The sequence below is a fragment of the Gymnoscopelus braueri genome, assembly GCF_963280865.1.
Source record: "Gymnoscopelus braueri genome assembly, chromosome: 12".
Classification (NCBI taxonomy): domain Eukaryota; kingdom Metazoa; phylum Chordata; class Actinopteri; order Myctophiformes; family Myctophidae; genus Gymnoscopelus; species Gymnoscopelus braueri.
Window position 1 is genome coordinate 23,109,792 of NC_137614.1, and position 27,203 is coordinate 23,136,994.

General features: G+C 43.6%; 1 protein-coding gene across 1 annotated transcript in view; it reads right to left on the reverse strand.

The window, feature by feature from the left end:
* The window catches only part of LOC308097484 (laminin subunit alpha-5-like), a 103,898-nt gene that overhangs the window by 6,956 nt on the left and 69,739 nt on the right, over positions 1-27,203 (reverse strand). The window contains 40 exon segments of the mRNA XM_080445277.1: positions 31-185; positions 479-611; positions 759-926; positions 1,154-1,284; positions 1,965-2,117; positions 2,823-2,955; positions 3,058-3,203; positions 3,823-3,957; positions 4,276-4,438; positions 5,050-5,183; positions 5,880-6,030; positions 6,337-6,476; positions 6,632-6,811; positions 7,135-7,277; positions 7,919-8,101; positions 8,814-8,927; positions 9,685-9,787; positions 10,709-10,850; positions 11,107-11,261; positions 11,501-11,617; positions 11,851-12,047; positions 12,468-12,641; positions 12,935-13,046; positions 13,467-13,577; positions 13,923-14,074; positions 14,568-14,708; positions 15,156-15,339; positions 15,839-15,939; positions 16,301-16,515; positions 17,018-17,098; positions 17,927-18,057; positions 20,885-20,998; positions 21,262-21,492; positions 21,703-21,786; positions 21,954-22,061; positions 23,346-23,507; positions 23,693-23,833; positions 24,489-24,633; positions 25,567-25,768; positions 26,781-26,992. Coding sequence (XP_080301403.1) covers positions 31-185; positions 479-611; positions 759-926; positions 1,154-1,284; positions 1,965-2,117; positions 2,823-2,955; positions 3,058-3,203; positions 3,823-3,957; positions 4,276-4,438; positions 5,050-5,183; positions 5,880-6,030; positions 6,337-6,476; positions 6,632-6,811; positions 7,135-7,277; positions 7,919-8,101; positions 8,814-8,927; positions 9,685-9,787; positions 10,709-10,850; positions 11,107-11,261; positions 11,501-11,617; positions 11,851-12,047; positions 12,468-12,641; positions 12,935-13,046; positions 13,467-13,577; positions 13,923-14,074; positions 14,568-14,708; positions 15,156-15,339; positions 15,839-15,939; positions 16,301-16,515; positions 17,018-17,098; positions 17,927-18,057; positions 20,885-20,998; positions 21,262-21,492; positions 21,703-21,786; positions 21,954-22,061; positions 23,346-23,507; positions 23,693-23,833; positions 24,489-24,633; positions 25,567-25,768; positions 26,781-26,992 — 5,877 coding nt within the window.

Here is a 27,203-nt window from a genome sequence, read left to right on the forward strand (position 1 = left end):
TATGTGTTTCTGTATTTCAGCGGTACTCACATGGTGCTGAAAACACTGGGCAGTGTGTCATATCTCTGGTAGGTGTTTGTAGATCCACTGAAGTGTGTGGCTCCACTCTCCTGTGCAGACAGCTCCCCCTGGCATGACGCCCTGGTATTACGACTACGGGAACCTGATGGCTTTTTGTTCTTTCCCTGTAAAGATGGAGGGAGGGGGGGAGAGAGAGAGAGAGAGAGAGAGAGAGAGAGAGAGAGAGAGAGAGAGAGAGAGAGAGAGATATGAACATGTATGAGATGGTGTGGGTATTTTGGGGTTCTTGTGGGTATAAATTGTGTGTGTGTGTGTGTGTGTGTGTGTGTGTGTGTGTGTGTGTGTGTGTGTGTGTGTGTGTGTGTGTGTGTGTGTGTGTGTGTGTGTGTGTGTGTGTGTGTGTGTGTTGAAGGATTTTTCATCTGTAAAGATAGTGGTGTTGTGTATTCTAACATACCTTGTTATTCTTCTGTTTGGGAGCTGAGGCCAGTATCTGCTGAGGTTTCTTGGCAGCAGGACAGTCCAGAGGAACGTTGACGTTCGTTTTGAATTTCAGCAGGTTCCACACTTCCTGAGAAACATCTGTATCTCTGGAACACCAACATACATAGAAGTGTAAGACATAGATAGATAATATTTATGTTTCTATCTATCCATCTATCTATCCATGTGTCTATCCATCCATCTATCCATCCATCTCCCCCTCTCTCCCTGTCCATCCTTCTCTCCAACATTACCTCTTGATGAAGAGGTTGCTGATGCAGCCAGTGAGGTTGCTGCTGACGCCGTCTGAAGTTCCACCCAGGAAGACCCCTCCCTCTGCAGGCATCAGGTTGCGTCCAGTGCCTGCGTTCCTGCCTCCGTCCTTGGCCTTCTCCAGCGTGTCATCCAAATACAGACGTATGCTGTGGGGAGGGGCAACATACAACACACGATGAGGAATGCATGGACACACTAACAATATCAACATTATAATATAATGTAAAACTATCGGTAGACGTATCTTGGATCATACAACATTATAGTATTATTGTGTAATCATGTAGTATTGTATGATAGTACAGTATAATGCTGCAGTGTTGTGTAATAATACAATACAATACTGCAGTGTTATTGTGCACAGTAATCTCACCCATTGTTGTTGCTGTAGAGAGCTACATAGTGACTGTTGTCATCGTTGTAGGTCTTTGTTGTTTTGATTTCACTGTTCCCTGCTCGCACTACAACATGGCCTTCATCCAGGAACACCTGACACAGTCCATCCTGAGGGATAGAAAGCATGAACAATGGACATTTTAAGAGTGAACAAATTAATTAATGATAAACTACGGGGGAAAGAACAGAAACAGAAAAGGCTCTAGTGTTCAGCCTCTCTACACCAGTGTTTCCCAAACACTGTTTTTTTTTTTCTTCTTTCATTTCCTATCATTTTATTCAAACCAGATTTGAAAACTTAAACAAAAGTTCCATAAAAAAAGGTAAAAAGACAGAAATAGTGAAAATAGCAAACCTACAAGCTCACAACGTGTCGACGCGTTGTGAGCTTGTAGATTGGCTATTTTCACTATTAAATAGGGCTATTAAATATATGTTTTTGTAATTTTGGGTCTCGGGGAGACGCCATAATAATAAGTAGGTCGGGAGAGGCTTATTGTCGGTATCAGCAGATAACGCGGGAGTCTGTCCCTGTTACAATGCACTAGACCCCTGGGAGATGGATTGCTGAGGTGGACCACCACACCTACCATCAGCTCCCAGTACTTACCACACGACTTGCCGCACCCAAGCCGTGCTACTCATACGCTAAGTTGGCAGTGCCCGGAATCAAACCCATGACCTTGTGGTCCAAAGGCGACACCCCTATACTACACTATAGGGGAGACACCACATGTATCTTTTGGGTCTCGCACTAAAAAGTTTGGAGAACCCCTGCTCTACCTCACCTTTGCCTGGTGGTAGAACATCAGTCCAGCCTTCTGGTCGGTTCTGAATCCAAAGCCTGTGTAGAAGTTGCTCCTGAGGCTGGGGATTGGATTGGACGCGGCTGCTTCCAGTTCCAGATAGCTCTGACCTGAGAAATGAGCCTCACGGGCCACCTGACATGCACACACACACCAGAAATGTTTACGCTTTCAGGAGTTAAATGATCATCCCATATTTAACTGTATAGGGATGATCATGCGTGTCCGTTTGTGTGTTTTGTGTGTTTTGTGTGTCTGTGTGTGTGTGTGTGTGTTAGAGGCGTCATTTCATGAAAAACGGTATAAGGTGGCAAAAAAATTACCACAGAAAAAGAAATTATATATATATTTTAAAAAAAAATTAATGTTGATAAGCCCAAAATAGAGAGGCCAATTTTAAAGTGATTAATGCATGTATGGTTGCAGAAAGAAAACAAGTGTCTATCTAAAATCTGATTAATCTGCAAAAAACATTCAGAGGTGGAGGTAATTATGCATAAAATAATTGAATTTGAGGTTAAATTCAAAAGCAAGACGGTGGCAATTGCCATCCCTGGAACCCAAATGACAACCCTGGTGTGTGTGTGTGTGTGTGTGTGTGTGTGTGTGTGTGTGTGTGTGTGTGTGTGTGTGTGTGTGTGTGTGTGTGTGTGTGTGTGTGTGTGTGTGTGTGTGTGTGTGTGTGTGTGTGTGTGTGTGTGTGTGTGTGTGTGTGTGTGTGTGTGTGTGTGTGTGTGTGTGTGTGTGTGTGTGTGTGTGTGTGTGTGTGTGTGTGTGTGTGTGTGTGTGTGTGTGTGTGTGTGTGTGTGTGCGTGTGTGTGTGTGTGTGTGTGTTTGTACCAGTAGGTCATTGGGACATCCAAAGCTGACTCCGGAGGTCTTCATCCTCTTGAGGTCAATGTGATTACTTCGTGCCTTGACATCCCTGAAACAGCCCTTCACAGAACCATGCTTGGTGAACATGGACTTCAAACTGGAGACAGAGAGAGAGAGTTCTTATTAGTACTGTCTTATTAGTGTGTGTGTGCGTATGTGTGCGTGTGTGCGTGCGTGCGTGTGTGTGTCCACCACCCACTTGCTGGGCATCTTGTCCTCAGGTACTCCACCCAGGTAGTATGTTCCAGTGAACAGAGGGATGTCCGCAGACAAAAAAGTGTTGAACAGAGTGTTCTTGTTATTCCGGACCACCAAGCGTCTGGGTCGCATGATGATTATCTCCAACTGAAACACACAAACACAAAGTCATGTTGACAGGATAAATGGTGCATTCATATAGCTCCTTCATCCATGGCGCTTCACAATGATTGTGCATTACATTCACCCATTCACACACACATTCATACACCGATGGCGGAGGAAACCATGCAAGGTACCAACCTGCTCATTGGGAGCAATAAGGGGTTCAGTGACAGTAACTCTAACTCTAACACCTGAGCCACTGCCGCCCCTTCTATCTTCACTACTGTTGTGCGACACTGTCATACAACAACATATAAAATACTATATATATATCTTATATAAGAATTGGCTCAAGGGAGGACCGGCGGGCGGGCGCTCATGTCACTATTACTCAGCCATAACCATATAAAGAGTTCCCAATGCAGCTACGCACAAATATGGAGGGTGTTGTTGTCTAACCTCAACGTGTCCTCATAGCATCAGGCGCAAATTAATCAGTCAGCTCCATATATGGGCACAACATGAGGCATGCCCACATATGGGCATGGGACAAGGACTGACAGTCTCCATATATGGGTATATCGGTCGGATTCAATTACATTTTCTTAAAGTGTCAAATCACAACAAGTTGTCTGTGTAATATATCAACTGATTGACTCACAGCCTTCTTTTCTCCATCACTGATCTTGAGGAAAGATGATAGAGGGTCTTTAGGCGCTAAGTCCACCAGAACGCCTGCCAAGTCATAGTAGACCTTCATTCTGCCCTTGACAACAGCCAAACACAGGTACTGGGTCTGAGGGGAGCGAGATAAGAAACAATCCATGAAGGCTTTATAGACATTTAATCAGAATGAATACATGAAGTACATTGAATAACCTCATGAATGAATGAGAGATTAAATTAGGAAATGGGACAATCATGAATGAATGAGAAAATGTATGAATCAATGCATAAGTAAATTGCAAATCAATAAATAAGGATCAGACTAAATAAGTCAATCAATGGTTAACTACATAACCGAATGAGCAGCCTAAATGAAACAAGATGAACGAATGAGTCACGAGAAGCGGTATAGCGAATGAAAACGTGACCCTCACGTGTTGTTCATTACCTTATTCATCAGGAGGGTCAGCACTCCGTCTTGCGAAAGTAGTTTGACGTCCTGCTCGAAGCGAGAGATCTTGACTTCGTCTTTGAAGACCACTTCAGCGTAACCACTGCCATCGAAATATGCCCCGTCATCCACCCATGGCTGTGGGGAGCCAGGCTTCCCTCTGTTGATAACACACACACACACACACACACACACACACACACACACACACACACACACACACACACACACACACACACACACACACACACACACACACACACACACACACACACACACACACACACACACACACACACACACACACACACACCTGTTTATTAACATTATCTGCTGCTAATTTCATTTTTGCAACATGACAGTTTACATACAGTAAAAAGGGACATTGTAGGGGCCTTGTACGGAGCTTCTCCTATATTCCCCCCCCACCCATATTCAATTGGGCTCATTCACATTATCTTAGGCAGCCCATTGCATGTCAATGATGGATATTTTCCAGATTTCAAATCTAACCAAGAATTCTGGCACGCCCGACTCTTGGTTAAATAATTGTCTGGGGATATTTTGTCTATGACCGTGCAGGACGCAGCAATTGAAAGATATTGCCAGATTAAACATTCAATCAAGAATTCTAGGCAAGCCTGTCTCTTGTTCGAATAACAGGAGATTCCCGTTCCTCAATGTTTGATTAAGGTTCCCCCAGTTCCGGATCCCAACCCTACCCACCCACCAACACCACCACCACCAGACCAGATGACATCCTCCACTGACCTGACACATGGCTTGTCCTGGGTGGTGTTGAGCTGGAAGATCGTCTCAAAGTTGTACAGACTCAGCACGTCCTCGTTCAGAGACTGCAGTTCAATGCAACCCTTGAAGTTATCCAGAGCTAGCTTCGGAGGAGGCTGTACGGGAGGAACGCATGTTATTACCATCTCTTACTACAGCATGTTACTACAAGGGGGATATGTTTGATGAGGAATATGATCACTTTATGAACTTTATGGCGGGTTAAATACAGCCATAAAAGGGAAATTCCACCCAAAAATAGAATTTACACTGTGCTACACTAGTAAGTATATAAGCCTTCCCGAGCCATGTGGCCCATAGGTCAGAAGACTATCTCCTGTTTCTGTAGCGTGAGGCAGCTTGATGTACAAGTACACCCCATGGATATGAGACTGATCACAGGGACTTACAGTACAGGGTGCTGAGTGCCAAGCAGGGAGGCATTGGGTACCATTTTTTATAGTCTTTGATATGACTCGGCCGGGGATTGAGCCCCGACCTAACAGTCTCAGGGCAAACACTCTAACCACAAGGCCACTGAGCTGGTGCTATGCCAGTAGCACAGTGTAAATCCATAGTTAAGTCAATATCTATAAACATTGAAAAAAAACTAAACTGGAAGCGCATAAAATTGAGAATTCATCATTTGTTTTGGAGTTGTTCCATTAATATTGGATTAGTGACTGATTATGTGGGCCCACAGAATTTGTGTTTGAGATATTACAATGAGTTTTAACTCCAAAAGAGTTGTATGTGAACGCAGGGCTTACATCTCACACACATCTTACACACACAGAGCCCTCTCTCCTTACCTTGAAGGTGTCAGGGTATCCTCCTACATAGAACACAGTGTCATCAGTTAACAGGTTGAGCAGACCCTTGTCTCCTCCGGCCTCCACTTTGGCCTTGGTTTCTCTCTGTCCATCGTTGGAGGACATAGACATCTGTCCGTACTGCAGGATCCTACACACACAGACACAGACACACACACACACACACACACACACACACACACACACACACACACACACACACACACACACACACACACACACACACACACACACACACACACACACACACACACACACACACACACACACACACACACACACACACAGTCAACCAAGCGCACAAAAAAGGCATGTGTGTGTGTGTGTGTGTGTGTGTGTGTGTGTGTGTGTGTGTGTGTGTGTGTGTGTGTGTGTGTGTGTGTGTGTGTGTGTGTGTGTGTGTGTGTGTGTGTGTGTGTGTGTGTTTGTGACTGACCTCTCCAGCATCACGCTGTTGAATCCGTCCTTGGATATGACATCTTCCTCCATCACGACATCAGCTGTGTCTCCTCCAATGTTGAAAAACCAACGCAACCGCTTCCCCTCCAATGACATGCCCAGGAACTCCTTGCTGGACTACAAATACCAGAAAACCATAGTTGTGATGAACTACAAATCCTAGTAATCCCACCAAGTATGTAAACTTAACCAAACTTAAAATTCACTTAAATTACTTTTCCTTTTTAATTGTACGAAATCACAATAAATGCAATTTAATACAATTTGCTTACGTCTTTGTTTCCCAGGTAGAAGACAAACTGTCTGGTGACGTTGTCCTGCCGTCTGGATCGCGGGGCGTCCGGTAGAGTGATGTAGAACTTGAGGGAGGTGTAGGCGGCCAGGTCAGCCAGGTTACCGGGCGTACGCACCTGGATGCCTGCCGTTCCGTTAAATTTCACCGGTAGGCTCACCTGAGGAGGAGGAGGGATGGTGCAGGAAGGAAAGAAAAATGACTCTACTGTCTACTGTACTCCTGTTGGTTTGGGTCTTTATTCAGTGTGTATGTGACATTAATAGACTGAATGTAAACAAAGACCAAAGTAGAGTCAATGTCTGTGTGCATGTGAGGTGTGAGGTGTGAGGTGTGTGTGTGTGTGTGTGTGTGTGTGTGTGTGTGTGTGTGTGTGTGTGTGTGCGTGCGTGCGTGCGTGCGTGCGTGCGTGCGTGCGTGCGTGCGTGCGTGCGTGCGTGCGTGCGTGCGTGCGTGCGTGCGTGTGTGTGTGTGTGTGCACACCTTGCTGGCAGCCCTGCGCGCCTGCTCTATGAGCTGTCTGATGCGGTTGATGTTCTCAGAGATGTTGGGCATCAGGGCCGAGTGGTTCTGGAGTTTATCCAACTTCTTCATCAACAGTGGGATCGCATCACCCAACATACTCACTGAGAGAGAGAGAGAGAGAGAGAGAGAGAGAGAGAGAGAGAGAGAGAGAGAGAGAGAGAGAGAGAGAGAGAGAGAGAGAGAGAGAGAGAGACGGAGAGGGATGGATAGGGATGGAGAGAGATACAAAGTCAGACACTCATACCTGTACACATACCTGCTACTACATACAGTATGCTATCTGTATGTATATATCTTTACTTTGTGATTATTTGACCTGTTTCTATCTTCTATCTACATCCTCTCCCTTCTCACAAAAAAGAAACGACGAAATGATGGAGCGAGCACAGACAAATGTATTTCACTCTCTTCTTATAGGACCACAATGGACTTTTTTGTGTTATCCTTTTAGCCCAAATGTCTGACTGTACCTTGTGCTGTTTTCATTTCTAACTAATAAAGTATTCAATCAATTATTTGCACCTGTAAACCTGTGATGTGATAATAAAGGTGATTCTGATTCTTTATTACACACACACGCACGCACACACACACACACACACACACACACACACACACACACACACACACACACACACACACACACACACACACACACACACACACACACACACACACACACACACACACACACACACACACACACACACACACACTCTCTCTCTCTCTTTTCTCTCTGTACCAGTCTTGTTGGCCTCCATCAGAGCCTTGTTGATGTCATCATTGGTGGTGTTTGCGTCTCCGTAGGTCTCCTGCCATTGGTCCAGCTGTTCCTTGATTGGACCCAGGGCCTCGTTGACTTGGGTGGCCGTAGCGTTCGCCTGCTCCGCAGCACGCTTGGCCTGATCGATCTCCTTGCTTACATCTGTTATGAAAACAACGGCTACAGTCAACACAACCTTTGACCTTCTGTATGTGTCTGTCCTTAGTGTGTGTGCTCGTGAGAGAGACAATTAGGGGGCTTTATAGTTAGTCACACTAAATGGTCGTAGGCACTAGGGCTAGGCAGTCTACAAGCTCACAAAGCGTTATATCGCGACACATTGTGAGCTTGTAGATCAGATATTTCCAGTGAGCGACACCAGCAAGCAACACTGGCAGGTGAAACGAGAGAGTGACATGCTGGTTTACAAAACATTTCTTTATCATGGTCCTTCAAACGTGTACTAAAAGGTTTTAACTGAAAAATCCACTCCAGTGAGCCATGGCAGGTTTTTTTCTTTTCCTGCGGGTGTCGCTGTTGAGGGATTTTGCCTGTCAATCATCGCCTCTGCTCCGCCCCCTCAAAGGAGAAGGAGAGGAGAGGGGAGGAGAGGGGGCGGGATTAATGGACTGTGACGTCAAAGTCCACGGGCCAATCACAGCAATTTTCAGAAAACCCCAGACCACAAAAAATCCACTGAATGTTCAAAGTTCAGAAAAAACAAATAAAAAATGAAACCTTTAAATTAAGCATTAGCATGAGAGTCCAAATGCAATCTTGACTGAGTGTGTATTCCGCACGTGTGTGTGTGTGTGTGTGTGTGTGTGTGTGTGTGTGTGTGTGTGTGTGTGTGTGTGTGTGTGTGTGTGTGTACCTGTGCTGAAGTTGAGGTTGTTCTTCACTTCGTCCAGGTCATTCATCAGTTGTTGTTTTTTGTCCTCAGCTTCATCCAGACGCCTCTCTGCTTCCTCCAATTGAGGCTTCAGGTCTGAAACACATGAAGAAGAAGACATTCAACTTCCTGTAAGCTCAGCTTGCAAAAGAATGCAAGTTGCAATGTTCATTTAGTAGTGAGTGAGAGAGTTCGGACACAGCCCAGGTTTTATTTAGTTGGATATCGTTGCTGTCGGGTGGAAAACCTCATGTGTCCAAAACTGTTACTTTTCAGGATTCAAATTCAAAAGCAGCAAAAATAGCAGATCTACAATAAGGCAGTGTTCGAGATCTACAATAGCAGTGTAGCAGGTCTAGCGTGTGTGTTTACCAGTGGTGTAAAGTAACTAAGTACATTTACTTAAGTACTGTACTAAAGTAAAATTTTGAGGTATTTGTACTTTACTTGAGTATTTCCAATTTCCAATACTTTTACTTCTACTCCACTACATCTCAGAGGCAAATATTGTACTTTTACTCCACTACATTTATTTGAAAACTTTAGTTACTAGTTACTTTTCAGATATAAATTATTATAAAATATTATAAAACATACATTAACCACTTTAGCTCTATTTTATACCTAGGCTATTTGAAAATAGCCGATCTACAAGTAGATCTGCTATTTTCAAATATTTAGTACTTTTACTTTTGATACTTTAAGTACATTTTGATGCCAATACTTTTGTACTTTTACTCAAGTACATTTTGAATTCTGGACTTTTACTTGTAACAAAGTATTTTTATATTGCAGTATTGGTACTTTTACTTAAGTAAATAATTTGAGTACTTTTTCCACCACTGGTGTTTACCTGTGTTGAGATCGTCCAGTAGTTTCTTAGCCTCCTCGGCCAGTTCCACACTGCTGTTTCTCACTGATTCAGCCATCTTACGAAGATTCTGACCCTTCACATTCTGTATAGACACACACATCATAAGCTGAGTTTCCACTGGAATACCAATACATGGCTGGGTAAAAAATAAACACGGGACGGTCTGGTGAGACTGTGATTGGCTGAGACACACCCAGCCACTGTTTTAAAAGTAAATACGTCATGATTATGGTCGCAAAAATCCGCCTCAGTTGAGAGGTGTCTATTTAAGCCCTCGACCAGGCATACGGGGATGTTAAAATATGTATTTGGGACTAACAGAAACATTACAACTGACACATATGATAACATATGTACAATAAAACCAGAAACGTAATAACATGTACAAAACAACTGACACGCATCATAACATCTAAAATATAACTGTCAAACTACTTAGTGAGTGACTCACATGGGCATAACACCAGAAGGAGATCAACTGACCTCGTCCCCCCCCAAAATTCTACTATGCTGTCACCAAAATGTGGAATGACCTACCAAAAGACTCCCTACTGCTCCCTACCCAAACTCAACACTAACCTAAAAGAATTCCTTTCGTCAAAATACAAGTGACGTTGAAATCCTTGAACACCTTGATAGTAGAATCCCCTGACCCGCCCCCTCCCCTACTATCCCTATAAATATACCATATGATTCTACTGAGCTTTATTCCAATTTTGTAGAATATTTGTATTGTATTGTATTGTCTGTATTATGTGTATTACTGATGAATTGAGTACAAAGGACTACACTGGAAACAAGCTGTGAGCTTGGACATCTGCTACTTTTGTAATTTTCTAAAAAATGTCGAAAATGTTCGGAAGATTCTGAATAATTTTGAAAAAGATTTAACATAAATCTTCTCTTCTGGGGGTCCCTGGCACAAAATAGTTTCAGATGGGTGTCCGCGGCCAAAGACATATCAATTTGGGGGCCCTTGGCACAAAAAATATACAGACAGTACCTCCAGTGCGTCCATAGCAGCCTTGTTGGCGGTGTTGGCGGCGTTCTCAGCCTCCCGCACACTGTCGATGATGTTTGTATACGCCTTGGACGCGTTCACTGCTCGACCGATGAAACCATCCTTATTGTTGCCATCGATCAGACTGTGCACAGAAGATCAGGGACATACGACTGAATTCAATACAATGAAATGAGATAAAAAGTTTGGGAACCACTGGGCTAAATTGTTATTCTAAACATCGGTATCGGGCCAAGAATTTCTATATCGGCGCATCCCTACAAATTACTAAAGCCCAATTTAAACTTTACTTCAGTAGCGTGCCGGTGTAAAATATAGACCACGTGACATGATATGCAACCAATAACTCAGGCATAAGTAGGAAACTCCATTGTTTTTACCTGGTGAGGTTATTAGCCAGTGAATCCAGAAGCTCTGCGTGTCTCTCTGCCTCCTCTACCAGGGGAATCTTAGACACAGATGGAGCAAATGTCTGAACCTTCTGCGCCAAAGGCATCCTGGCCCCATCTAACTGCGCTGCTAACCTCTCGTAGTCCTGGAGATAGAGAGAGAGAGCGGGGGCAGAAAAAGGGCAGAAAAAAATGGAGAGACAGGGAGGTGGGGAGGGGGAGAGAGGGGGGAGGGGGTAGTGAAGAATGCAAAGTTTAACATGCTACTTAATGTGATTTCCAATGAACACAGATAGACAAATGTCATTTAATTAATTTAGCACTTTAATGAAATGTGTGCGCGCGTGCATGCGCGCGTGCGTGTGTGTGTGTGTAGATAGCTGACCTCTTTAGAGTCCTGTAGCACGGTTAGCATTTCGTTGACTTGTGCCACATCATCCTCAGTCATATTTAACAGACTCTCTACCTCCTTCTGCTGGGACTCCAACTCCTCTACCTTTCGCTGAGAGACAAAGAAGAAAGAATTAAAAACAAATTATGAAAATTACTTTTATATAACCACTAAAATCCACCAGGAGACCCAGGCGTCTGTATTAGTCCCCCTGAAAATATGGCCAATATTATTATTGACCATTATTATCACTATTATTATTATTATGATAGGTGATCATGTAAGTCTAATTTGAGTTGACCATCATCAGTGTCTGGATGCGTTCGGGGAGCACCCTCTCTCACCTGGCTGTCCTCCAGAGCTTTCTCGTTCATGTTGTTAATCTCCTCCGCTCTGGCTGTGTTGTTGACGGCTTCGTTGAGGGCGTCTCTGAGGTCCATGAGTTCAGAATGGAACCGGGCCAGTCTGTCTCTGATGGTCTGACCCTGGTCATTGTTGTCCGTCTGACGGTTGACCAGCTCTTTGTTCACACGCGCCAACACTGACAGAGGACAGAGAGGGAAGGAGAGAGGGAAGGAGGGAGGGAAGGAGAGAGGGAAAGAATAGAGAGATAAAGCAGAAGGTAAGGGGGGAGAAGAAAGACAATGGGAGATAGAGGTGTTAATGCAGCTTGTTTCATCGTCATAAGTGTGATATAATACAATATAATCTCAGTATGGTATCTGTGTGCATGTGTGTGTATGTGTGTGTGTATGGGGGAGGTTGGGGGTTGAGTGTGTGTGTGTATGTCTGTATAAGTTATACTTGGTGTCACGCCAGTATCACGCACCAGAAATAGCCGCTATACAAGCTCACATTGCGTCAACAACGCAAAGGTGTTGAGAGTTTGTAGATCGTCTGTTTTCGAACGCGCGGCACCGGCACGCAACTAAGTATAAATCCCCCTTAAGTGTGTACTCACGTTTCTCAGCCTCTGACTTCTCGCGGTCTGCCATTTTCTTCTGACCCACGCAGCTCCTGTACCTCATCTCTCTCAACATAGCCTCAACCTCCCTCAGCTTCTTCTCCTTTTCTCCTTCATCCTGCTTCGCCTCCGTCTCATTCACCCCCGACCGGTTGGCTGCCAAGAGGATGTCTGGGGAAGGGGGGACAGTTCAAACATAGATCAATCAATCAATGGATAGGCCAATTATAGGCCAATTGTACTGGTAAACATTTTATTTTATTATAACTTTATTGACATGGCTCACTGTTTTTTACAATGCATTTGGCAGGTGACTTTCTGAGCTCAGACTTTTTTATGGTCATGCGATCAAACCAAATGATGCTAAATCAATAATTCAATATAATGTTTGTTGATGTTGTTAAATGTATATGGACTGATGACGTTTAAGTGTTGAGTCAGGTGTCTTCTTCTTCTTCTCCTACCATTTATGTCCATTGTGACATTGTTCACAAAGTCCAGCAGGTCTAGTGCCCTCTGGTGTGTGTCGACGGCATTATCCTCCACGTTGTGGGAGCGGTCATGGGTCGCCGCAACCTGGAGACACAACAATACAACTCTTAAAGGAGAATTTCATCTCAGAACACTCTTTTAACTAGGAACCTTTGTGATAAACTTTCTAGGAACACAGACAGCAATGTTTTATTTTGTGTAGATGGATGAGGGTGTATGTGCTATCATTTGAGAGCCCTCCAAACGTAAACAAAGAAGATTAACGTTTCTTTTCATGGTTTTAAAGGTTCAAAAACCTTGCTTTTCAGTGGACCCAGGATATACTTAATTACTGAAACGTGGTTGAGTGTGTCTGTGTGTGTCTGTGTGTGTGTGTGTGTGTGTGTGTGTGTGTGTGTGTGTGTGTGTGTGTGTGTGTGTGTGTGTGTGTGTGTGTGTGTGTGTGTGTGTGTGTGTGTGTGTGTGTGTGTGTGTGTGTGTGTGTGTGTGTGTGTGTGTCCATACCTTGTTCTCCAGTTCATTAATATCAGCATCAATGTTTATGACCTCGGCCTCCAACATGTCTGCCCTGTTTCTGCTGTCATCCAGAGAGCTGTTGTAGTTCTCTATGGCACGCTAAGAATTAAGGAAAAATCAGGTCAGTAAAAACACATACCGTATGTGTGTGTGTGTGTGTGTGTGTGTGTGTGTGTGTGTGTTTGAGCAATGTAAGTGAGACTATAGAGTAACAAAGTCCTGACGTCACTCCGTTATCCCCTGGGAAGTATTTTTCTCTATTGAAAATACCATAGAGTCATCGATCGTGTCATATAAGAACTGTTCCACAAATAAACAAATCAGCCCGGCGATGCTGTCAGGTATCAGACTCTGTGTCGTTTTATGATATTTAGTTACGTGTGTGTGTGTGTGTGTGTGTGTGTGTGTGTGTGTGTGTGTGTGTGTGTGTGTGTGTGTGCTCACAGCGATGTCCTCCATAGACTTGTTAAGGGTGTGTAGCTGAGCCCAGGCGATAGAGCTAGCGTTGAGGTTCTTCAGTTGATTGGCCACAGAGCGGAAGTTAGAGTTCATTTTATCCAGGTCCTCCAGTAGGACGACGACACAGCTGTCACAGGCTGCAGGACACACACGCGCGCGCACACGCACACGCGCACACACACACACACACACACACACACACACACACACACACACACACACACACACACACACACACAGAATTAGACACAGAGATAGACATAAACAAACTCATGCACATACAATAGGATAATTACTGGTACAAAAATATATAACCACTTTAATCCAATTAATTGTATGTCAAATAGCGAGAAGAGACAAAGCTCACAACGTGTCTCGTCGCGAGCTTGTAGCTATTTTGACCGAATGTTTGACGAATGTTCTCTCATTTTTGCTAAATGTTTGCTTATTATGACATGCCCAGAACGGGGATGCTAGGTTTCATGTGATTAATGCTGTTTTACAAGTTGGGCGGGTATGGGTTAAGTGGCTTTATTGTCTATTTCCTTATTCAAGATCCAGTCCCTTCATCCAGAATGTGCAGATGTGTACTGGTATGCTATGCATGTGCAGTGATCATGTATTGCTTACGTTCACAGTGCATGTCGTGTCCATGTTCTACAGGAACACTGTACTTGTGTGAGCAGGTGTCACACTGTTTTCCCGTCAGTCCATCCGCACAGCGACACTCTCCTGACCTGGGGTCACAGCGGCCACCCTTACAGTCACACTCTGGAGGAACAGGAAGTAGACGATTATTTACTATACACAAGCTAGCATACGATACAACCGCTACACTTACAGCCGTACCGCGGAGGAGAGAGGACCAGGAAGTAGATGACTATTTCTGAGTAGATGTGGCGACCCGATGAGCTCACTGGTTCTCAACGCCCGGTGGGGGACTACCAGGGGTCCGAATGGACCCGTTTGGGTCTGTAACGGATGGACCTTTACCTGGTTCCATTTGTACACTCTCAGAGTTAAATAAACACTGAAAATGTTACAGTGCAGATTGGGGTCCCAGAGAAAAATAAAATTATCACATGATAATTTGATGCATATCAAAATGGGGGTCCTTGAAATTAAAAAAGGTTGAGAATCACTGCGATAACCGAGTGGTTAGGGCTATCAATAAAGGCTCAGAAAAAGCACCCCCAAAAATTACTTTAAAACACTCACTCCTGCATCCATCAGGGCTATAGTCCCAGTGTCCAGGGGCACACTGTTTGCAGTGTGGACCGTTGACTCCAGGCCGACAGGAGCACTGTCCATTCTTGGGGTCACATGGCTGGACCAGAGCTGCCGATGCGTCGCAGTCACACTGCTTACAGCCTGTACACGAGTCGAAGCCGTAGCCACCATCCTGGAATCAACACAAGACAACACATCTGGGTTAAGACTGAGGAAAAGTGAGACGTTGCTTTTGTGTTTCTCTTTGAACTGTTTGTCTTCATCTCTCTCTCTCTCTGTCTCTTTCTCTCTCTCTCGCACACGCGCAACCTTTCTCTCTCAACACAAATACGGTACATAAACACAAACATGTGCATGCACAACATCAAGCACACATCAAGCACACAGCATCGCAAAGATAACACAACCAATAGCAGATTTTTGTAGACAGAAAGGAGACACACAGTTGGTAAACACGCACGCACGCACGCACGCACGCACGCACGCACGCACGCACGCACGCACGCACGCACGCACGCACGCACGCACGCACGCACGCACGCACACACACACACACACACACACACACACACACACACACACACACACACACACACACACACACACACACACACACACACACACACACACACACACACACACACACACACACACACACACAGCGGGCCTACCTCACAGCGGTCACAGAGTGGTCCAGTGACTCCAGATTTACAGCGACACTGACCAGTATGAGGGTCACATGTCTCGGTACCACAAGGAGAACAGTTGCATTCTGGGTAAAAAAAAAGAAAAGATGCAGAGTGATCATCACACTTTTAGAGGGATTTTCAAATGTCTTGTTGATATCATAGAAAAACGGTGTGCGTTCATGTGTTTTGCATTTGTGTCTTGTCTTCTGCGATTCCATTATCTCATAATGTGTGTCTTTCTTGCCATAAAAAAATCTATTAGCTCACAAGCTTGCAGATTTGCTATTTTCTGTATTCTTTTAAATGTTTGAAAATGTATGCCTATAATGACATGGCCCAAAAAGAGGAAAAGACAGAAATTGCAACTTATTCCGCCAAAGAAAATGATATATATATAATCGATGAAATCGATTACTTTGATTAAATGTTACACAGCTCACTCACTTGTACAGTTCTTGGCGTCAATGGCGTCGCCGTAGTAACCGGGAGCACAGATCTCACAGTGTGGTCCGGCGGTGTCGTGCATGCAGCTCAGACACTCTCCGGTCAGCGGGTGACAGTCGCTGAACAGCATGTTGGGATCCGTGTTGTCGTGGCAACGGCACGGCTGGCAGGTGCTGCCAATCACCATGGGATTACCATAATATCCAGGAGCGCACCTGTGTGTAGAAAGAGCCGAGGGAAGGGTGGCTATAATTAATAACAGGTGTTGAGAACACCTGGATGCCCACATAACGTCAATGTCGGGTGGAAAACTTGTATGTCCAAAACCGTAACTTTTCAGGAAATGGAACGAAATCTTTCAGTAATAGTGAAAATAGCCAATAGCTCACATGAGCTTGTAGATCGGCCATTTTCCACAACTTTAGCTTGACACTCTTGTATGACGAAGTAGGGCATTAAATGACGAACAAAACATGAAAAGTTAAAATTTTGAGATACAAGGTTTCTGCCCGACATCGACGATATAATGGCTTTCTATTCTACCAGTTATATAGCAGTTTTGACCTAAATTAGTATTAGCAGTATTCTTGTTTTGTGACCAATTACAGTAGAATGCAATGGAACGATAACGTTAAGTGAAGTTGATGGTGACAAATGCACAGTGATCTACTGAGCTACTGTAAGGCCCAGCGGGGATGTGGATGTGGCATACTGTACCTCTCACAGTGCGGCCCGGCATAGCCTTGCATACACAGACACTGCATTCTGTTAGGTTTCTCCACACAGCCCATAGCAAAGCTATAGAGAGAGAGAGAGAGAGAGAGAGAGAGAGAGAGAGAGAGAGAGAGAGAGAGAGAGAGAGAGAGAGAGAGAGAGAGAGAGAGTGTTTAGTAACAGTATAGAGTTTAAGACTCATGTCTCTGGAGGAATGTAGAGAAACGTCCTGGTCAGAGGAAGAAAGAGATCAATGAAGTTCTTTAATTGTCAAACTCAGGTCAAATTCAGGTTCATGCTAACTGTAATCTGTGGTTTGGCTGGAAGGCACCAGATGTACTGCACTGTTTGTTAGTCTAACTGAGGAGAAAGGTGACATTAACGATGATGAGGCCGTAAAAAAAACTTTAGTTGATGAAGGCAAAGTCAAGTTCATACAGCTGTCTGTTAGTCAACAGATAACCACCTGGCCGCAATTTTTATTATTCTGTTCTGCTTTAATTCTGTCGGCATATAGACATGCATGTAGACTAAATCTCTCACACCACAAAACTACACTGAGTCAGAGACAGACAGCTATGAAAAAGAGAGATTGCATTAGCATTAATGTCATATGTATGTCATAATGAAGTGAAGAAGGGACCCCCCCCTCCAAAAAAACCCAGAAAATAATCTGGAAGACAGAAAAAGGAGGGGGATAAACAAATCAAACAACAAATCAAACAACAAATCAAACAACAAATCAAACAACAAATCAAACAACAAATCAAACAACAAATCAAACAACAAATCAAACAACAAATCAAACAACAAATCAAACAACAAATCAAACAACAAATCAAACAACAAATCAAACAACAAATCAAACAACAAATCAAACAACAAATCAAACAAAAAGTAGCTTGTACTAACTTGTTGGAAGCGACCTGTAGGGGACATGGACAGCTCGAACAGGACACCGCCTGTCCATCAAGGCTGTTGTTGCCGAGGAAACCACCCTGGCACTTCTCACAGTGTTCACCTGCTGTGTTGTGCCGGCAGTTCTGACAAAACACAAACAAGACACACGTAAACAAACGTATGAAAAATTATACCCCTAAACAGCAGTCTTATATGTTGCTCCTTCAACCAAACTGAGTAAACACAGTTACAGTGAAGACACACAAGAAAAGAAAACTGCTTTATGGCATGTTTTGCGTCTAGACCCAAAGTTAAAGACACAGTTTAATGGGATTTAAAAACTCACAGAGCTGTAACAGGCCTCTAACAGGCAGCCAACTTGTTTGACACCTTAAGTAAATCTCACACTGCGATATTAGTGACACTGGATAGTATTGTACTCCTGGACCTCATGACTGCATCTCACAACTTTTCATGTTCATTTATCCTTTTGTAAGCCGTAAGCCAGATATTAACGCTGCAATCCAAAACATTTGAGTGAATAAATGTTATTTTAAACACTCTGTATGGTTGAGTTTGTTAACCACTTAAAAGAAGAGCTCACCCCCAAAAAAATCTTATTTTCTATCAATTACACACCCCATGAAGCTTTGAATTCAAGGAGATTTTTTTTTTGTCGCATTCCTAAGCCAATAACTCGATGACCGGGTCATCGGTCAGTAGTAGTAGTAGTCTTTTAGTCTCCGCCGATCATCAAATTATTGGCTTAGGAATGCGAAAACAAGTATTCAAGGCTTCATGGGGTGTGTAATTGATAGAAAATAAGTAATGTTTTGGGTGAACTACTCCTTTAAACCCTCTAGTATTAGTGAAACGGACTTGAGTTACAACAACTGTACTCAGACCGCTTTTTTCCATCTACACCAAAAAGCAGATCTACAAGCTCAAAACATGTTGCATTTTTGGCGAATGTTCACCCCAGCATAGGCATTCTGGGGTTCATGCAGTTAACTAGTACATGATCTGCAGTGGTCGGAGGTGGTCTCCCTACTCTTCCACTGACATATTTAGACTGTGTTTGGGTAGGACACCTACTGGCTGTTCTTCTGTTTTATCTCACTATAGTTGAAATGTTGTCTCTCGCACGTGAGACGTGGGTTTGAATCCCGGGAAGGACATAAATGTTATGGATTGCAATTTCAATGTTATTGCGTACAGTCTGAAGAGACGAGGGGGCCAGCGAGGACAGATTCCTGGAGAACAATGACGTTTGTTTACAGAGAGGAACAGGTCTACTGTCAGTGGTATCTCATCCAGACATCTAACACACACACACACACACACACACACACACACACACACACACACACACACACACACACACACACACACACACACACACACACACACACACACACACACACACACACACACACACACACACACACACACACACACACACACACACACACACACACACACACACACACACACACACACACACACACCACCTTCCTCTGTGTTCCATAGCTTCACAGCTCAAGACCAAACAAGTCGAGATCTTAGGAGGAGATCTAAATATCACATTTAACCTGCGGGCTTCAGATATATCAGCAGCTTGTCTGTCAGTGGTTTAGCACTGCCCAGGTATTCATTCAGAACCACCAACAACACCAAACTTCATACTGCAGCCGTATCATTTATATCTGGATTGAAAACTCTGATATTACTTTCAGCCCGGAGGATACAAATATTAGGTCCAAAGTGCTTGTAAGGAGCTTGTAAAAGCGACAAAGCCAAAATAACATTAACACTGTACTGCAGCGATACACCTGGAACAAACCCAACCTAATGATAATGATACAGTTTGAGCCCCCAAGGAGGCAGATCATGCTTTCTAACCACATGAGCCTAGCATCCCCATTCTTGGGACTTTCACTGAAAATAGCAGATACATATTTTCAGTCATTCATTCATTCATTCAGAGATCCAGTGCAAGCTGCTCAGTATTGTATTTTTTTTTATCTTAGTTTGGTTCTTGACTCCCCCCCCCCCCCTCTCCCCCTCTCTCCCCTCCCCCCCCCTGCACTATGTAACTTTCCTCTTCTACCCCAGATTTGAACCCGGTTTCCTGCGCAAGTGCTGACATTTTTACGATTGAGCTAATAGAGCCTCTGCCTGCTTGCTCAGGGGATAACTTGAATCTGACCATCAGGTCAAAATTTGTGTCAGATCCTGTGTCTAGGTGAGACATGACCTCTGACACGATCTAAATGTCTCAATAGAAGAGCAGGGAGACAAAATACAACCACCCCAATTGTATAAGTTATATTGTATTAACATTCTCTACCATTCAGATTGGACAAAATTACATTTTATTCACATAAAAAAAGTTGCATAGTGCCGCTTTAATGTTATCTTTATCTCATTGGGTCCCACCCCCTGGTTGAGAAACACTAACCTGAATAACAATGTGGGTTTGGGAAAATGTTTAAATTATAGACTGAGTCAAATAGTTTGTCTGGGAGGCACCAGGTGTACTGTACTGTTTGTTAGTCTAACTGAGGAGGAAGATGACATTAACGATGATGAGGCTGTAAAAAATAAAGCATTTAGTGGATGAAGGCAAAGTCAAGTTCATACAGATCAGAAAACCACCTGACCACAATTTCATTTTTTTTATTCTTCTGCACTGCTTTCATTCAGTTGGCATGTAGACATGCATGTAGAGAAAAGTCTCAAGGCAGACCTGGACTTGTCTCTCGGTAAGCCAGTGTGCATACTGTATGGGAACCACTGCAGTAGAATAATCTAATCAGTAAATCCCTAATTAGAAGAGTCCAGTTCACCTTGACAGGTTTAATGAAGAGGATGTAGGAAAGGAATAGACTCCATAAAAGGTTTAAGTATCTAAAATAGCAAAACAGCCAAAGAAATAATTTACAAATATATATATATTTTTGTCCTCACCAGACAGACTCCTGAGCCATCCAGGCACTGGTCAGAATGGCCATGACAGTTGCAGGCAACACACTTCCCCAGGAACAGACCTTTAGTGTCCCTGTAGTAACCTGGAGCACATTCCTGAGGAGAGGAGAGGAGAGGTATTTAGTCAAATAAATTAAATAAATAAATAAATAGCAGATGCACAATCTCACAAGCTTGTAGACCTGGTATTTTTGTACACGTTTTAAGATCGGGACACATCGGTTTGCATAATTGCCGATACCAATCCTCAAAAAAGTCAAATAATGGCCGATATACCGTAATATCGTCCAAACCGATATATCAGTCTGGCTCTAATTCTTACTGATCAGAATTGTATCGAACAACCATAACAGTCTTACCTGACAGGAATCTCCCAAGTAGTTGGCAGGACACATGCAGATCTCCACGTTGTTGGCATGGCGACCCGCCGGCAGGGTCTGCGCTCCCTCCAGCACGGCTGCTCGGAGCGACACAGAGTGGGCCGACTGGGAATGCAGGGCGCGGACCTGGAGAGACTCCAGTCCGACCAGTACCATCATCAGCTCCTCTCTGGACACAGAGTTACCTGTCTGAGCATGACGGAAGCTGCCCTGTGGATGGAGAGTAGAGAGATATGAGAGACGTTTAATAACAGTGTATTGGTTTAGACCAGTGGTTCTAAAACATTGTCATGTCAAGCACCCACACATTTATATGTATTTGGCCATGGACCCCCATCTGGAAATATCTTGTGCCAGGGACCCCCATACAAAATTTGTGGTGTTAAACATTTTCTGTCAACACTGTCAGTAAGTACATACCTCCACGATGTGTACTATTCCCAGGTGTGGTTCTTCAGGTGATGAATACTCTCTCTCCATGAACACCAGGGTCATCTGGTTACCCTGAGTAACGAGGAGAAGACACATATTATTAATTGACGTGTACGTGTACGTGTACGTGTACGTGTACGTGTACGTGTACGTGTACGTGTACGTGTACGTGTGTTTTCTGCGTACTAGCCAGGACAACATGTCAGATAAATGATAAGATGTTTGTGTGTGTCTTGTACCTTAAGTATGATATCAGGCCGTGCGGCCTCGGAAGGCAGAGACAGGGTGTCTCCTCTCATCGTTTGAGTGTGGAGACGGTACCTCAGATAACCTCCATATGAGGACACCTAGATACAAACAAGAGAGACACAAAGAATATATTTTTTAAACATACATACAGTATTGTTGCTGTAGGGCAGAAACCTTGTATCTCCATATTTTGTAAATGAATGCCCTATATGTGTGTGGTTCAGTTTCTTTGATAGTAAATTATGGTCCTTTTCCACCAAAAGAACTTTGGTTCTAGAACTGGTTCCGTTCTAGATCCTTGGAACCGTGGTGCTTTCACGGAACCAGCTGCGAACCGACATGCGTTTCCACCAGTTTAAAGCACCATTGTAATTAGGAGCAGGAGTCCCCAGGAGTTGCCCCAGGTTCGATTCCAGGCCATGTGTTTAATATGACCGGTCAAAGTGTCCATTTAACGGGGGAAATTCAATCGTCAATGGCAGATACAGTTTCACTTTTCTTTTCTTTTCTTTTGTTTTAATGATGATTTTTCGCCTGCTTTTGCCATTGTTTATATCGCATTTGCATCTTCCAACCGGTACAATAGTGACACGCCCACTTTGGTTCCCAGTTCAGGGCAAGAAAAAAAACTTTTTCAGTGTTTTTTCACACAGCGGTGAAAAAGGGGTCTCTGTGTACATGGGAAATGAATGTAGCCCCCATTGTGAATTATATACACAATCTCTTGCTCTGAGTGCAGTGATAGAATCAGTTGTTTTATAAACGTATACTGTATGTACATCCTTAGCTGTGAATTTACTGGGTGCCTGGGTACAGTAGCCAACCCCTGGTCCCTTATCTCACCGGACGTTGAAACGATATGAAACTATTACTAGCACTAACACTAGCAATATTTGTTTTTTCCACTGACATGTTCTCATCTGCCTCTTCTTCCAAAACATTCCGTTTCAAAAGCTTTACTAGTCATGCCCTCGCTCATCTTTGCCATGGTAAATACAACCAAATCAATATTAGGGGAAAAAGAACCACAGCTTTGGTTGTTTTAGAAGGCAAGGAGCCATTGTGGGGCTTATCTCATCTTTCAATGATACTTCTGATATACCCAGTATGTCTGGTCATGTCATGTGTTGATATGAACTGACAGCCTTCTCTCTTCAACAGTAGTCAAGTCATGTTATTTTATAAATGCATTTATAAAATAACAAAGTATTACACTGTAGTATCTTGTGAGGGAAGCAGTGTCCTTAAAGTAACATTTCACAGTCCTACAGATTATCTAAAAAATAATTTCAATTATTAATGCATTATTCATACACAGTCGTGGATTGTGTAGATTCTCAGCCCTAAACTCAAGTGTAACTATTAATACCCAAGATTCTTACCTTATCTCCCAGGTACGCTTTGGGAGCGTGCCAGTGGAGATCCAGGGAGACGTCAGGAACATCACTGAGGTCTGCCTCTACAAGGTCCTGACCAGGATACGCTACCACTGGAACCTCCTGTTTGTCCACGCCTATCAACACCCAACCCTTCATGTCCATGACCTGCAAGAGAGGAAGAGAGGAGAGACCACATCAGTATAAACAACACTATCAAAAAGTCAAAATGAATGAATAGGACACAGGTGATGCCATTATGTTAATACACTTTTTGGGGATGAGCCTTAGTGAAGTTAAAAGCATTTCTTTCATTTGATTATTTCTTTTCTTCATTGAGCTGTGGTCAGTACCTCGGTGCGTCGTTTGACCGAGCTCCGGCAGCGGTCCGTGGCTCCGAAACAGAAACAGCTGGTACAGCCTTTAGGGTTGGTAGGGTCCAGGTGGAACGTACCAACTCTGCACTGGTCACAGCGAGGACCCTGCACGTTCTCCTGCAGAGGAACACCACACACACATGGTTAGAAGGGACATGCAAATGGACGGAGAGAGAGAAAAGCTTGATTTATCATTGCATGATGGTGTCGCTTGTGGAAAATGTCAGATATACAGTACATGCTCAAAATCCAATGCATTATGAGCTTGCAGATGTGCTATTTTTGGCGAGTGACACTGTCATACGATTATGAGTCCCCTATAATTAAGAAAGTGTGTTATTGTTTAAAGGACATTAGGACATACAGTACTGATGGTCATGGTGGCATGTTTAACCCATTGACTACAACTCATGGTATACTTGACATTACTGCCAACCATTTTCAAAAGAATGCCTAAGCTGATCTTCAAGAAGCCATTTGATTCCATACATTTTTGTTCAGTATGAAAATAAACTTGAAACTTGCATGAGATACTGTAGGTAATCCAACACGCTAAATATCATTGTGCATCAAATTCATCGGTCAAAGTTATGTTATTGCATATTAATGCATTTTAAAGCACAAAAGACAAGTATAGTTTAAAAGTCTAGCCGAAAATTGTCCCGGTGTCCTCTGTGTGTGTGTGTGTGTGTGCGTGCATGCGTGCGTGCGTGCGTGCGTGCGTGCGTGCGTGCGTGCGTGCGTGCGTGCATGCGTGCGTGCGTGTCTCCACCTTGCAAAGACATTGTCCAGTGAAAGAGTTACAAACGTCCTCCTCCGTTCCTGCCTCATTGCAGTCACAGGGTCTACAGTTGGGGTAACCATAGAACCCAGGAGCACAGCGCTCACACTGGCGACCAACGATGTTGTCCTTACACCTGGGGAAAAAGAACAATGACTGGTTTATATGCCTGTCAATGAATCGATCATGTTTAACGGGACGGCACACAGTAGGAATGCTGCGAGAGAGGTAGAACAGAGAGACAGAAGTCTATGTGTGTTTGTGTGCATTTACAGTACAAGTATATTACAGTACTGTGTGTACTGTATAGCTGTGTGTGTCTTCTCTATGCCAAGTGTTATGCCTGTTTAACTGTTTTATACTTGGTTGCACGCAACAAATTGACAAGCTCACAGCGCGTCACAGCTTGTACATGTGCTAGTTGCGGTGCACGACACCCGCGCACAACTAAGTATAACTCAGGTTTTAGAGACCCTGTAGGCAGGGAGATGATAGCAGATTTTCATCCCTGCCTTGTCTGGACAGAGTTTCAGCATTCCTTTGCGCGTGTGTGTGTGTGTGTGTGCATAATATTCAGGTCTCTGTACAGTACATGTCAGAAGCACTACATCAGCATGTGTATAGCTGATACTATGTACATACAGCTCAGTGGGAAAGAGAGAGGTGAAGAACAGAACAGAGAGAAAAACTAGAAAGGAAGACTTGAAACAGAGAGACAGTTTAGAGACAAGATAAGTAAAGCAGCAGAGAGACAGTCATTATTCTCTATCACATACTATCAAGTTATTGACCTTCAACTAAACTATCTTAAAATATAACTAAGTCACTTACTAATACCAGATTATTATCCCAAAATGCTTCATCACAATCTATCTTCCGGTTTTGAATTCAGAAAGAAACCTCTAATAGATTAACCTCTTTAACCCTATATACTTTGTTTGCGTTTCTGGGCGAATGTTTGCCTATTATTACATGCCCAGATACGTGATGCTAGAGTTCACGTGGTTAAAATGAATGAGATGTGTGCCCCAGCTGTTATTACAGCTGAGTGATATCTCACATATCTCACCTGCACTGTCCGCTCTGCAGGTCACAGCTGGTGTCAGGGGTGGTGACCCCCTGGCGGGAGCAGTTGCAGACCTCGCATCCCACCACCGGGTGGCAGCCAAACGTCAGGGGCTCGCACTCGGTGCACTCTGGACGAGTGGTCCTTGGTGGACAGATGCAGTCTCCTGTCACTGGCTCACACAGTCTGGTACCACAGCTACAGGCTGCAAGACACAGAGAGGAACTCATTGAGGGACTGATATGGGGAAAAAAATATTTTTATAATGATGTTATGAAAATGCTTAAGAGCAAACTGACCTGTGGTTTCCTAAACATGTGAGGTAATGTTTTGCTAAAATAAATGTACTAATAAGCCTGCTTTGTACTCCGCGCTGTCCACCTGGTTCCCAGAGAAAGGGGTATTTGAGCTCTCCTTTACTCCCTTCCCTTGTTTATGTATTTTCTTTAGATAACTTGGATCAACCTAATGCGAATGCCCATCTTAGTGTATTGGGGAATTCTGTCTTATGCATCTCCCTTCATCAGATCACTCCAAGGGGTGTATTCTTGTAAATAAGAAAAATAGGTTTCGCAAGTACTGTAGGAATTTAAAAAATCCCAAAAATGTATAAATGAACGCTAGCGTTCGTTTATTGGTGTGTGCCAATAAAAAAAAGTGGAAATGTGAGTACTTTGTCCTTAAATTTTGGATGTGCTAGCTTTTTGGGATTTTTTTAATTCCTACTTTTGGGGTGTATTCTGTATTCTTATTCTTGGGGTGTATTTCCACCTTTTCTGTACTGTAATATGAATATATTTTTATTATACTCTAGGACTAGGTATTTTTTATTTTGAGAGTTTGTTTATACAGGATAAATGTCAGGACAGAGGGAGGTCAGCCTGATTTATACTTCCTCATACGGCGGTCATGTCACAAGCAAAAAAAAAAGAAGATCTACAAGCTCACACATTATTGAGTATTAGAGGTAACATTTAGTTAGGTGTAGTGGATAAAGATTAATTTAACTCACATATGGTTGCTGTTTTTTCTGAAATGTATGCCCTACTAGCAAAAATAGCTACTTTAAATAGCCTTTTTTTATTTTATTTTTTTACATATGAGGTTTGCACCCGACAGCAAACATATTATGTTTAAATAATTAAAACAATTAAGTCAAATATATTAAGGCCACCAAAAAACATGGCAATTATTTGTCCGGCCAATCAGATACTCACGTCTGCAGTTGGGGAATCCCCAGTAGCCCGTGGCACACATGGAACAGTCCCGGCCAATCACGTTGGGCCTGCAGCGGCACTGGCCTCCGAAGGCCTCGCAGGTGTCGCTCTCGGCGCCCACCTCGTGACACGCACACGGCAACGCCCCGTTGTTGGAGAAGGCTGACATGGACACCGCAGAGGCCAAGCAGAACGGAGAGGCTGTGGTGGGGCTGGACCGAGGGACGAAGGGAGGGAGAAAGGACATTAAAGCAAGGGTTCTCAACCAGGGGTTCATGAACCCCCTAGGGGTACTTGCTGGTACTGCAGGGGGGAAATAGTATATTAGAAATAAATACTATATTCTTCTATACACAGTAGAATGTCAATAAAGTGTAAGACTGAGACTAAAGTGAGACTGACAGTTGTAATTGTTCACTACAT